Below are 13,845 nucleotides of genomic sequence, written 5' to 3' on the forward strand. Positions count from 1 at the left end.
AGGGATACTAAATAATTTAATTATTCATATTTTTCACAAAGGTCATCAGTATAAATAGTCTAATTCCTATTTTTCACCTCATTTGCATCATTCTCTAAATAAAACGCTTTATAATTTTCTCTCAAGCCACTCTTCTTCTCCCAACAACTGGTCACCCTCCTGATGAAACACCTTCTTATTGTAGTCGCTTCAGCCACCTCATTTATACATACACCACAAGGATCAAATCAAAGGAAGATGGACTAATGCTTTAACTAATCCACATGACCAAGCCTTAAAGAAGAAAAACATAATAGCAACAAACTTGAGACTACTTTTTAATGGGATCCTGATGTTATTTGGTTGTAATATCTTCTAGAGTTACAACTGGATGTCTCTTAGCTTTCCAACGATTCTTAAATCACATTAATCCGATATGGAAACTCAAGATACACTTATTTTAGTAAAGATAGTACATGTAGAAATTCCTATACGGTATCAATACGAGATTTTGTAAATATTACAAATTTTTAATATTTTATTGATTATTTGTAATATAATTTAATATAGGATGATGCATTATCTTTTAGGATCAGATTTATTATTATATTAAAAATTATATCGAGTTAAAACATCATTCTTAGTTTATTATTAGGAATTAGAATTAGAACATGTTTAGTTTATTATTATTTTTATCCATTATCTATTTATGACTTTTAGAACCCTTCTCCTATATCAGGAGACTTCATTCAACTTTGTAAACACATATTTTCTTAATACAATATCTTGAGAGTTTATTGCAAGTGTTGATTACTTTCCTTCGAAGCTTCTTTTCAAGTTCTTTATGAGAGAGATCTTCACACTTTTGTTTGCCTTTTCATTGTGATTAAGAGGGCATGTTAGCCATTTATCGAATTTGTCTTTTCATTACGACTAAGAGGGTTGATAGGACAATTATATATATTTCCATCATTCATCATCTCCACAAGTTTGTGACAACCCATATGATCAATTTTGTCAAAAACCCTAATTTAGCTAAGTTATCTTATCCTATCTTTAATTATCTTTATCCTTTTATTTCCTTATCTTGTTTTGTCATAATCTTCTATTTGTTCAATTTAGCAACCCTAATTCTTGCATACCATCAACTAGTCGTCACCCATGCATCTCAATCTTTCCCTCTCGTTCTTTGGTCGAGTCTAGAGCTTTCTAGATTTAGTTCTTCGACAAGAGCAATATTTACTCATCCCTTGTCACATCTCTATTACCCATGGTAGATGAAGCACTAAAATCAGCTCTCTTCAATTCCTCTCATAATCCTGAACCCAAATCTGATCACTATTTAACCCAACCTTACCATATCAATGTAGATCTGGCGAGAAAGCTACGATTTTACCTTTCACGGTGACCACTCTTCAAGTTCCCAACGTTTTCTCGTCTCCACGAAGCTTCGTTTGACAAAAGAGAAATAAACAAAGCCTTTTCTCTATTTTCTCTGATTTCATGAGTTTTTATGGTTTTAAAGACTTCCCTAAACTTTTCACCCTTCATCTTCTTTTACAAGGTTTAAATAATTCATCGAGGGGATTTTTTCCCTTAACATGGGATTTTTAATATCCCATTTGATCCGAATTCGATGGGATTCACTTTCTTTTTCCACGATTTGTTTCTTTCTGCCTTTGTTTGCACCCATGTTGTTATCTTTGTGGATTTTAGTTGCCTTGTTAGATTTGTTTTTTCTGCTTTTCTTCAGATTTCTTCGATGTCGTGTTGATTTGTGCTAACTGCATATTTTGGGAAGTTTCTAAAAATTATAAGGTAAGAAAACAACCTAAAAATGCTTCTGTTCGGGTGTGAGGATTGTTTTCACTGACGTGTGGTCTTCACATGCCATTATCTGACAATTGTGACCTTTCGATGCTCCTGGGTGCAGTTATGGTTGGATCAAAAGGCAGATCCAATAGCTCTCATACGGCTGTGCATGTTGAAATGTTTCCTTAGGGTTTTGAAACCCTTAATATGCTTCGATCTGTGCCCTTCAATCATCCTTTGATTGCAAGGTTACCATTAGGTGGCACTTGATGATATTGAAAAAACCCTAGCTTGCACATGGGCTTCTTAACCAGGATTGCTTGCTGGGTCAGGCTTGCATTGCTTGGTTGGGCTTGACACTGGACCTCTGAATTGGATTCTGACTAGACCTTAATTCATTCATTAACATTGCATTCATTCAACTAGAACTTAGCATTCAATAATAATTAACAAAATATTTTTCACATTCATAATAGTTAACAAAATACCAATGACAGAAACTTTTCCAGTAGACATTATGACCTACACCTTCAAATGCCCACTCAAAAAGCATCTTCAACCTTCAAAACCCAGTTCTTAAATCATCACAACCTTCAGCCTTCAATAACCTATTGTATAACTTATCTTCAACCTTCAATACCCATACATTATCCAAAAATGTAGATAAACAAAAAAAAAATTAAAGAATTCTCTCATTTCTTCTTTTCTTTTCAAGTGTTATGATTTCTCTAAGAAGATCAACCATATCATCTTCATGTGGAGTCATTGGTAGCTCGTACCATTGAAAAAAATTACAAGATTTGCGTTACTTACCCCATATTTATTACAGCGAAGAACTTCTTCCAGGGTTATCGTCTGCCATGCCATCCTTAACACGATGGAATTCCACACATGCAGATTGGAACATAGTTTGACTTAGACATTGATTCCATCTTCTTCAGCTTTTTTCCTTTCATGGTATAATTTTAAGGTTAGTATTTTGATCCCCAAATGTTTTATTAACCCAAAAAAATTATTTTATTATTCATTGAAAATGATGTGGCCCATTTAACATTAAATAATTCCATGTCATGCAGTTGTTACTGAGTAAATGATAGTGTGACAAAAAAGGCAACGTTATAAAGTTCGGTGAGCAAATTGAAAAAACTAAAAGTAAGATGAATAAAATAGGAGTGAGAATAAAGTTTAATTACCAAGCATGTAATTTACCCTTCTTTTGCAGTTGCAATTGGCGAATTTTCCTTACGAAAACTAGATGTTTGTATTTACATTGGGTTAAGTAATTACGTCTGTCTATAAAAGTTTGTTCGATAGACTATAATTCATTTTCTGAAAATGATTTATGTTAAATGGATTACCTAAAATTGATTACATAAAATGAATTACATCAAATATATTTTACAAATGAATTATCTAAATTTGTTTTACGTAAAAAATTACATTTCAGAAAAATAGTTTTTGAAAAATATTTTACAGTGTTTTGATGATTTTGTGTAAATCATTTTCACTAATTGTTTGATACACTATAATTAATTTTGTAGAAAATAATTTACCCAAAATAATAAGTTCGATTTGGTTAATATTTAAAAAATCTATTTGATTAACTATTAAATATTCAGTTAATTTGGTTGATAATTCAATTTAATATGTACCGAATTAATCGTTTTGAGCACTCTTAGTTTTTTATTAGTATTTTATTAATAATAATAAATTATTAAACATAATATTATTATAATATATCCGAGTACATATTAATATAATATTATTAAAATTATATAATAATATTAAATAATTAAATATTAATATTTTTATTAAAATGATACTAAAATATTAAATTAGTATTAAATAAATAAAATAATATTTTTTGAGTGCTTCTAATCTGAATTGAATGTCGGAAAATATTTTATGGAAATCAGATGGTAAAACATTTTACAGAAAATACAAAAAAAAATAGGAAAATGAATACATAGAAAAATCAATTACAACTATCAAACACTAGAAAAATTTTCGTAAAACAAATTACAGCTATCAAACACCGAAAAACATTTTTTGAATAATGTTTTCCAGGTATCAAACACCGAAAAACATTTTTTGAAAAATATTTTCAGCTATCAAACACACCCTAAGTTTCAACTTGAAAAGCCCAAGGCCTACTTGATAGTTTGGCTTAATCTTAATCTTAATCTTAATCTTGGAAAACCTGGAAATCTTAATCTTGGCATTTCCTCCTGCTCATTTCTCCCTCTTCTATTTTACATGTTTCTCTGCTCTTGTTCCTCTTTCTGCAGCTAACCTCAAACAAATTTCTCATTTCTCTCATCGTTATCCACTATCTGTACATCTGCTCTTGCATGAACTTTCTGTTGTTTCACCTGCCTTTACGAGGCTAGCATGACTTGTTCCATTGTCTTCAACCTTTTTGCATGTCCTAGCATTGTTGATTATGGCTTCTAAGGGAGAAACACCGCTAGCCTGATACATGTTCACCCCTTTATTGAATATCCTCGGGGGTTGAATCCAAAACTGCTGTTGCCATTACTGCAACTGTTGCAGGCTTGGTGGCGCCACTTGCTCTGGCGGGCTAAGACCCAAGCCTATTTACGTTTACGTCCTCTGTTTCTTTTTTGTTCATCTCATCGCGTTGGTGTCCTGTCATTATCCTGTTGTAGGATAAATTTTAAAAATTTGATGGTTTAGAGATCTGAAAGTTTTGAAGGTTTAAATATCTAAAGGCTTTTAAGATTAAATTTTTTTGAAGGATCTAAAGGTCGAATGTTCGATCGATAGCTCTAGTGGTGGTTATGGAGGTTCTTGTGGTGTTGGTCATGTTTTTGTGAAGAAGTGTGCACGTGCCTTACTCTGTTGTATGACTATTTAGGTGTCTTGAACAAGTTTCAATCAAAAGTTATCGTGTCAATGAGATTGATTAAACGTCCTAAAAATTGATGGCTTAGATAAGAGATCACATGTTTTAAAACATGGTCATTGGTAATTATACGCGGAGTGTACTTGCATGGATAATAGGTGGTCATTACTGATTATTCACAGAGTATGATCCGTATATATGAAGGTTCGCCTAAGTCTTATGTTCGCATGCTCGAGATCTGCATCATCGCCTTAATCCCTAATTCCCTAACTTAAATTTCTAATGACTAATTCCTCAATATCCAAATATTAAATACCTAATCTCTCATAATTTACTCTAACGTTATCAACTAACTCTGATGATCGTTTTGTCTCCATCGACGATGAGCTCAAGTCTCGGGACACTTATTTCATCAAGGTCGATCAAGCCACCCTCCTCGATCTAATCTTGGTACGCATGCCTGTCTTTGATGACCTTCATAGGGATTTAGAATTTGACTTCAAATTTATTCATTTAATGTTTTTTTTCTAAGAAAAAGTTGCTAATTATTTGAACATGATAAAGGCTAAAATATTGTAGCAGATCAATAAATGGTAATAATTGGCGGTAGCCCTTCGACGACAATAATAAAGATTTGGAATTGGGGATTTTAGGATTTTTATTTTTCTTTTGATATTTTAGAGAAATAGGGCTTTTGAATATAATAATTTTAAAAACTTTTAAAGGTAAAAATGCATCAAAGATTTTTGTATTTTTGAAAAATCAATGTAGTGCTCGTATTATTATTTTTTCTTCTTAATATGACCCTTTCACTAACGTTTTTCTTCGTTGACCATTGTAGTATTGGAGTGCCAGTCCATAGTGCTGATATAAAGATCCACGCTGGTAACGTTCTGATCCACAGTGTTAACGTGGCAGTCTATATGACATGTTTGAGTTATCAATTTAGTCAATCTGTCATGTTAATCTGTCACCCTGGACTACTATGTCAACAGCGTGGACTGCCATGTCAACACTGTGAACTGCCACATCAGCGCAATAACGGTCAACGACAAAAAAACATTAGTCAAAGTGCCACATTGGATTTATTTCGAGTTTGAGGGTTACATTGAGAAAAAAATAATACGAGGGCCACATTGAATTTTTAAAAGTACAAGGACATGTGATGCCTTTTTGCCTTTTTTAAATAAAAATTTTAAAATATTATAAACACAACACATTTCCGGTTTTGAGTGATTGATGATTTTTTTATAATCGTGATGGATCATACACTTAAGAATGGTAACAAAAAAGTATAATTTAATAAAAAAAAACTTAAAACATTTAAAGTCAATAAAAAGTATAATTTAAACATATATTTTTTAATTAAATCAAAATAAAATAAAATAATTAAATGTTTTATCCTTGAAAATATTGTATTTGGCAATATAAGATCATAGACAAATATGGGTTTTGTTGGTTTGCATAAGACCAAGATTCCATAAAACCTTGAAACATACATGTGCCTGAATTTTTTTTTTGGATAAATTCTTTTATTACCCAAAGAAACAGACTATGCTATAATACCAAATAATGGTGTTCAGATCCAATACGATCCAAAAAATAATCGAAAAACGATCCAAAAAACCGATAACAAAAAAAAACTGAAACCAATAAAAACTGAAAGTTGACGTGCCCGCACTTTAACTGAAGATTTCTTCTGCGATAGCTCAGGATGAATAAGACGTGCCCACGCCTTATGCGAAAACCTCTTCTGGTCTTGCCAACTTCTTGAATTCTGATTTTTCCTCCTTAATTTGGGGATATCGTGAAGATCATGATATTCATTAGATTTTGAACTTGTGTAATCCAAATCTTCAACAAAAAGATTGATCAGTTAAAATACCCCATGCGTTACAAAGATTAATATTGACACTATTATCGGTTAATGTATCTTCCTCTAAGTTGAATTCCAACTATCTCTTTGATAGCAATGTTGAAACATGCATTTCATCTCCAATATATTCCGTGTATCACAACGATTCCCATCTCATCAAAACTTGGATTATATAACGGTTAGGCAAATTATTTATTTTATTCTATTGTATTTTTTTAATTATGGGTTTTAGATTAACTAATGAACACCCCTGATTCTCCTAGAGTCTATTATTCACTTCCCCTCCATTAGGATTAGTATTAAATTTAGAATTTGTAAAACAATAGACTTTATATAAAACAAAATGTTTATAGTTTTATATATCGTCATAACAATAAAATTTAAGGTAAAACTACATTTTAGTTGTTTAACTTATTTTAGTTCTGTCTTGATCATCCAATGTGTTATAATTTTAAATCATAATTAAAGTTATGATTTAGTTTCATTTTGGTTACGCACCATTTAAAAAATTAACAGAGATCTTGATGTGTCACCATAAGATAATGACATGTCATTATTGAAAAAAATATTTCTATGCTAGTGGTTTGTTTAATTTAATAAAGATTATCAAAATGAGACCAAAACATAACATTAGATATAATTTTAAAAATAAAATAGATAGTTGATTAAAACATTACTAAAGTTATTGAATACGTAGTTTACCTTAAAATTTATTGCAAATCTATAAAACCCTAGACCCACTTCTGCAACAAATGAAATAGCAACCGCGCACATAAGACCACAAAGTTTTGGCCAGCTTGTGGTGAGTGGCCATTCCAATACACAAGATTGTCTGTAGTTGATGGCTCACTTCTCCCTCAAGTTTAGATACCCTAATAATGTTCCTTCCAGCAAAATCACTTGCCTGCATGTTTTCATCCTTATATGTTGTTTTTATCCCTTTTCTTGGATTTTTATTCTTTGGACTCATCCCCCCACCCTTTAAATCAACTCTAGAGAAGTCTTATCATCATTTTGTGTTTGAAAAGAACATTGTTTCACTCTTCAATGGTGATAATGAGTATCTGGAAACGGTAATTCATTACGAGTAAATCAAGTGGAAGAGCATTTTTCTAGATTCAAGTGAAAAGAAGTAGAAATGCGGGAAATTTTTTGTTTCAGACATGTAGGGAAGATGATGCAGTCTCCTCCAGTACCTCAACCCCATCAAATGATGGAGGAAAAGGACCGTGCCCGACCCGAACGCCTTGATGTGATCTTTCAGCGATCTCTTGTGCTTGAAATCGGAGCCGCAAAGGCAGAGCCAACGCTTCCCGCAGTTCTTCTCGTGTGTTCTCCAGTCACCTTTCACCGCCAAGAGCTTGCCGCACTTGCGGCACATGAAGGGTTTCAGCCCGTGTTTCCTTTTGTAATGCGTTTGCAGTGTCCTGAAATCTTTTAGCGGCTTCGCCCTTGGGTGTTCGATGTTGTTTTTGCACCCTTCGGCGCAGCAGTAGCATGGGATCCCTAGCATGGCTCGAGGTTGAGATCCTTCAGTGACTCTGGCCCTTTACGATACTGTGAACCATGTCCCCACATATGCATCATTGAATCATTGCACATAAAGTATATCATATCAGTCAAATATGCAGACATACAATATAACATGATGAATATAGAGTAATTCCACCTGAAGATTATTGTAACGGTTGAAGGTTTTAAAGCAGACATGGCAAGAGAAATTCGTGAAGCCGATGAGGATTGTTCCGGTGTCGGTATCCAATACTGTTTAGCACTCCACCAGCAACATTTTCCTTGCTGTTGCCGGTATCGACATTGGAGGGATCAGGCAGACCAATATGCAAGGCCACAGTGACATCCTCCTTGTCTCCTTGTTCGAATGTCGTCTCGGAAGAGCCGATAAAGCAGCTGAGCAACGGCTTGGGCTCTAGTGAGTCGTGCATTGAGCATGGAAAGAGGTCAAGTGGCTCAATATCAGTACAATCACATGAATATCTGAAGGTTCCATGAGGAAGCAGAATGTGGTGGGTTAATTTTATTGAACTTTGGGAAGGTTTTATAGTTGGATTCACAGGGCAATTGATGATAAGAATTAAGTCACTGATAACAGAAAAAATTAAGAAAGAATATTGGGGGTAGGGGTGGCTGGGAATAATGCAGTTGAATGAAAACAACATTTTGTGGGGGGTCATAAATATCTGCTGCTTTTTATGCTTATCTAATCTTGGGATGGGAAGGGAAATACCTTAAATCCTGTGGCCCATGGCTTCTGACTTTAGCAACAATTGCACTACAGAAGGTTCAAATTCATTGGCAATGTGTTATATAGTCTGGTTTACTCTCACCCTAGTCGACACCCTTGCCCATTAGATATTCATTATTCCTTGCAGGATCAATTCTTTCTATTTCTACTCCACAGGATTATGACTTTCTTTTTTCACCTTTATGTAAATCCAAACACTACAAGCCTTAGTAATTACTCCATAATATTCGACTTATCAAGTTACAAGTAAAAAGTAATTTTAATTCATTAACCAATTTCAACTTTCAATCATATCTCCAAAAAGATTGAAACTTTTGACAGTGAATTAAGACGCGGCCTTACTTTTGAAAAACAGCTTTTTCTGTGTGCACTGATGTGCTTGGTATCCTTATATACAAAAACATAGGATGACTACTCAACTCCATTTACCATGAATTGAAGCTACCTGTGGTCCTTTTGGCTAGGGAATTTGTAGCAAGTTTAAACCCTAAATTTTAAACTTTAAACTATAGATCATAGACTCGAATATAATATAATAGATTAAATATGTATATTCCCTTGTCCTGTCTTATAAATTGGAGACAGTTTCAACCTCTAATTTTATCTCATTTTCTTTTAAAGTGTCGTCTTAGGTGACGGCATATGTGTCGTCGCCTCTCTTATTCTTATTTTTTTGTTATATTTTTTATTTTCTGTTGATTTCTATACTTTTATGACACGAGTTCATATGCTTTTATGACATGGTTTTTTCTATCATTATATAATCTGATGTTTCGTTGCATTCATCACGACACATTTCCTGATCAACAAAAGCTGACAGTCTCCTATAGTTATATCATTTTTGCAGTAGTTTGAAGATGCATTCAAAACGTTCATAGAGTAATTCGTCAAACTGGTTCTCTTAATCTCCATGCCTTCATAATATTGTGTCTAGGTTCGAATAGATACAAATTATTGATAGTTGTTAGGTTTTCATGGAAGATGAATCATGTATTCAAGGAAAAGTACTTTTGATTTTATTTTACTCACTCCTTTAAATTTTCAGGCTGGGATTGTGTTAACTTTGTCGTACCTTACTTTTTTTTTTTTAATGAAAACCTAGTTTTATTTAAAAAAAAATTGATCGTCTCCTTTTCATAGTTGCGTTCAATTTCTGCCCTTCCAAACGTATTGAATACAACCTTCTATTGTTCATAACTTTTGCAATTTCAAGGCAGCAGTGCCCTAATAGAAGCAAACTTGACAAACACTATAAGATAGAAGTGTGTAATTCCCCCTGCAATGCATTCATGCTCTTGCTTATAAGCATGGTTGTATTCGAATCTTAATATCTGAAATCTTTTCTTTTAATCTTCAGACTGTGTAGTCCCAAGTCCTAACAAGAGTGGCTAGAACTCTCACAAGTCTTAACAAATATAGTTGATTAATGGACTATATAACTAACCTTCATTAATGAAATAGCCAGCAGAAAAAAACACATGTAAATCGAACAATTTTAATTAATTAATTCGTAGGTCACCCTCCTCCAAGGGAGATTACTTTAAGCAAAGAATGAATATGAATTCAATGTTGAAACACTGGCATTTGAGTTACATATAACTAGTTATATTTGGTATTTCATTTCCCTAAACAATCGAAAATTTGGAAAAGAAATGCCTTGCAAACTTTGATAATTTCTGAAAAAACCCCACATTTCCTTTTCCCTCACTTCAAGGGGCATAGATTTATTGGATGCAAAGAAAGCATAAAGGGAAAGGAATTTCCCACGCTGATAGCCCAGTTTTCAACTTTCAACACACCTTTGAAATTGAACCAAACCGTTAATAAAAAGATATGATACAATTAAGCTCCGTTCATCAAAGGAAAGCAAAATTTATTTTGGGATCAAAAAGTTTAATCAAAATTTTGTTTATTGAGGCAACGTGCATCCCACCTTTGGTTCATAGTTCATACAATTCTGTAAAGGATGTTAAACTCTTGATAAATGAATCACTTGAAGGAGGTTTGGGGGAAATGGAAGAATGTTTCTTTTTTTTTTCCCTCGAGAATTAAAGACGAAAAATGATATCTGCATAAGGTGGTAGATTAGTCTTCCTTTTTCCTGCCATAGGTAACCCACCTATTGCTAAATTGTTGAGAATATAAGAGTGAAATAAGGTGATGAGTTGCACATAATCTTATCAAGATTGTACAATTTGAAGTTGTTTGTAGGGGATGAGTTCCTTTAGGTTTTTGGACTGTCGGAAATGATGGCCCCAGCTTCTGTTTCTGTGGATGTATGCTGTGGAGTCTGTGAATCTGAGAAGAAAATCAGTAATAAATTTTATAGTGAGCACATATATATATATTATGTATGTATGTATGTATGTATGGGAATGCAAAAAGTGTGTGTATGTGTGTTATCATAGTTACAGACAAAATGGCCTGGAAGTGATGTTTCACTGAGAAACAGGGGCCCTCTTCTGCCTAGCTTCTATGTTAAGTCCTTATACATCAGTATTGGACTGGGGCACTGTAAGTTTGAAATGCAACAATACAGTGAGAGTTACTCTTTTACCGAACAATCTCAGCATACAAAATGAAGATAATTTGGGTATTGATAATGTAAAACTCGGTGGGATTTTCAAGACATTTTTGCTGTTGTTGGTAATGTTCTGCCTCAAAGCACTTAACTATATGAAGCTGTAAAGTCATTCTTTATTTACCTGCAATATTTAGTCCAAGTAAAAATACAGAAAGGGTTTGATTTCTGAAAAAGATATGAATACATACAAGTTTGGTACTTAAAAAACCAAATCAAGTCCATATAGGAATAGAAGAAATGATTAAAACAGTGGAAGTGAATAGCATGGTTAGCGGGGCTCAATGACCAGAATCAACCATCATCTGTGATACTGAATGACTCATACACTCCCTTGACATGCAGTAAAAATGAAAGGAAATTATAGAGTGAAATTAGTTTACCTGTGGAAGAAGGATAGCTGAGATGAAAGGGTGGGGGAGGATACCCCGGCATTTGAGTTGGATAGTAAAGAAAGGACGGTCCGGGGATAAGGTGAGATTGGGGTGCAGAAAATGTTCCCCTTGGAGCTTCCAAGGAATAACCATAGTAATATGGGGATCCCATTGAGGTAGATGATGATCCATATTGTTGATGATAGATAGCCTGCATAGCAAGTCAACAACATCCTTGAAAGCTCAACTATTTGCTTAATATTTAACAAAAGAGGATTAGTGGCATACTTGGTGGAATCCATATTCAGGACTGTAAGTTGGGTACCTGTAGAGGTATAAATTCATCAAAAAGGAAAACTTTCCCTTACAAGTAATTGCAGAAAGCAGCATCCTTATACAAATATATAGGAATCAATGATAGATAGATAGGATAAACGACTTATTGCAACACGGTTTTATGGTCCTACCTTTATAACAATTGTTTGTACCAGTACAAAGGACAACCCCTCGGGTAGGTACTCAAAATTATTTTAGGTTATGCATCAAAATCAAAAGATCAAGTTTTTACACTCCTACTACATGTACTATTTTTAATAGTTTATTTTTAATAGTCTGGGGTGATTACAAGAAAGAATCTGTTCGAAAGATTCTCAATCATTTGACAATAAACAATCAAATACTCATGTTCCCCACAGACGACATATGCCGACCTAGGATTTATAGGGATAACAACCATCCAATTAAACAATGAGGTTGCTTGGTTCGTAATACAGATACTAAAAGTACTACTCTGCATTTGATCAATAACATAATTACTATGTTAACCATAATAACATTTGGGGTGACCAGGGTTATAAGAAAATAGAACGTACAGAATACAGAACACAGTAATTAGCGGCCTAAAATTTAATCCCTTTGGATTTGGGATACTTTGATGTATGCATTTGGGCACTACAAAGCATAGCCTGAGTCGAATGCATTATTGGCTTGCATTATACAATCTGATATACCAACTGTATTGAGAAAGCACATGACTGTTAATGTAAGATTAACATGAATATGTTGAACAAAGAGAATACTCACCCATAAGGCAGTGGATACACGACAGGCGGAACCGGTGGCAGAGGAGGAGGAGGAGGAGGTGGAGGCACTGGCACCGGTGCTACAACTCCACTATAAGATGGTGCTCCTTGAAAAGGACTGTTGCCTCGATTTCTTCCTGCATTAAAAATCCACCATATCCAACTGAGTTTCAATAATTGGGTGAGGGAAAGTGCACAGGTGCAGAGAATGGGGACCTTGCGGTTGCAAAGGTCTAGCCCTTCCAAATGAAGCAATGTTACAGTTTGCTCTTCTTCCATCAATTACAGGATTCGGATCAACACAAGCCCTCCTTGCAGAATCAGGATCAAGGAAAGTAATCTGTAGAAACACCTTAATGAGCATATAAACATTAATAAGAAGAAATAAAATAAAAAACTTACAAAGCCGTATCCTTTAGATTTGCCGGTGATCTTATCAGTGATGATAACAGCTTCAAGAATCTCTCCGAACTGCTCAAAATAGCGACGCATTTCCGCTGCTCGCGTCTCCCATGGTAGTCCCCCAACGAACACTTTTGTAAAGGTGGTGTCACCAAAAGGTGATCGGTAGTGTGGACAAGCCATTGCATCTAAAACAGCAGAAATGGGGTTTATCTTTCCTTCTGCATGCAACTCTTTTCACAGTGGCATCTCGTATAACTTCAACGAAGACCCTTTCTTCTTTGCTATCATTGCTCTAAGGGCACCATTTGCAAAAGAATCATTGAAAGTGGCAACAGAGAGTGAGATGCAGCCTTTTTTATGATATCATACAAGTTGTTGGGTGTTGTTATTATTCGATCGGTTGGTTAATAAAAGAAAATCCACAAAAAAGGAAGAGAGCCGCCAGCTAATTTTCTGTGTATGCAGAGATATGGGTTTTTGTAATATGGAATGACAGCATTTTGAGCTTTGTCTTCCCTGTCTTTGCATAAATATAATCTCCCCAAGTCCCGGCTCCTTTGGTTTCTCCTCAAATAAAAAAAAAGTTTATTTTGTTGGCTTTTTTAAT

General features: G+C 34.2%; 1 protein-coding gene and 1 pseudogene across 1 annotated transcript; both read right to left on the reverse strand.

Moving 5' to 3' along the window:
• Positions 1–7,689: 7,689 nt before the first annotated feature.
• LOC120130104 lies at positions 7,690–8,117 on the reverse strand (annotated as a pseudogene).
• A 2,682-nt stretch (positions 8,118–10,799) lies between these two features.
• On the reverse strand, positions 10,800–13,459 carry LOC120130110 (RNA-binding protein 38-like). Its single transcript, XM_039147441.1, has 6 exons — positions 13,236–13,459; positions 13,050–13,173; positions 12,835–12,970; positions 12,040–12,076; positions 11,761–11,962; positions 10,800–11,094 (listed from the first exon to the last, which is right to left on the reverse strand). The coding sequence occupies exons 1-6, from the start codon at positions 13,416–13,418 to the stop codon at positions 11,021–11,023; spliced, it is 756 nt and encodes a 251-aa protein (XP_039003372.1). The 5' UTR covers positions 13,419–13,459; the 3' UTR covers positions 10,800–11,020.
• Positions 13,460–13,845: the final 386 nt, after the last annotated feature.

Source organism: Hibiscus syriacus, unplaced genomic scaffold, assembly GCF_006381635.1.
Source record: "Hibiscus syriacus cultivar Baekdansim isolate YM2019G1 unplaced genomic scaffold, ASM638163v2 tig00110511_pilon, whole genome shotgun sequence".
In the NCBI taxonomy this organism is placed as follows: Eukaryota; Viridiplantae; Streptophyta; class Magnoliopsida; order Malvales; family Malvaceae; genus Hibiscus; species Hibiscus syriacus.

What these genes read in the sequence shown, in the direction of transcription:
- LOC120130110 (XM_039147441.1), bottom strand. Translation starts at nt 13,418, where the DNA reads ATGGCTTGTCCACACTACCGATCACCTTTTGGTGACACCACCTTTACA. An exon ending in CTGAATATGGATTCCACCAA is followed by an intron (nt 11,963 to 12,039) that starts GTATGCCACTAA and finishes CTTGCTATGCAG; the next exon opens with GCTATCTATCATCAACAATA. An exon ending in CAGCTATCCTTCTTCCACAG is followed by an intron (nt 11,095 to 11,760) that starts GTAAACTAATTT and finishes TTTTCTTCTCAG; the next exon opens with ATTCACAGACTCCACAGCAT.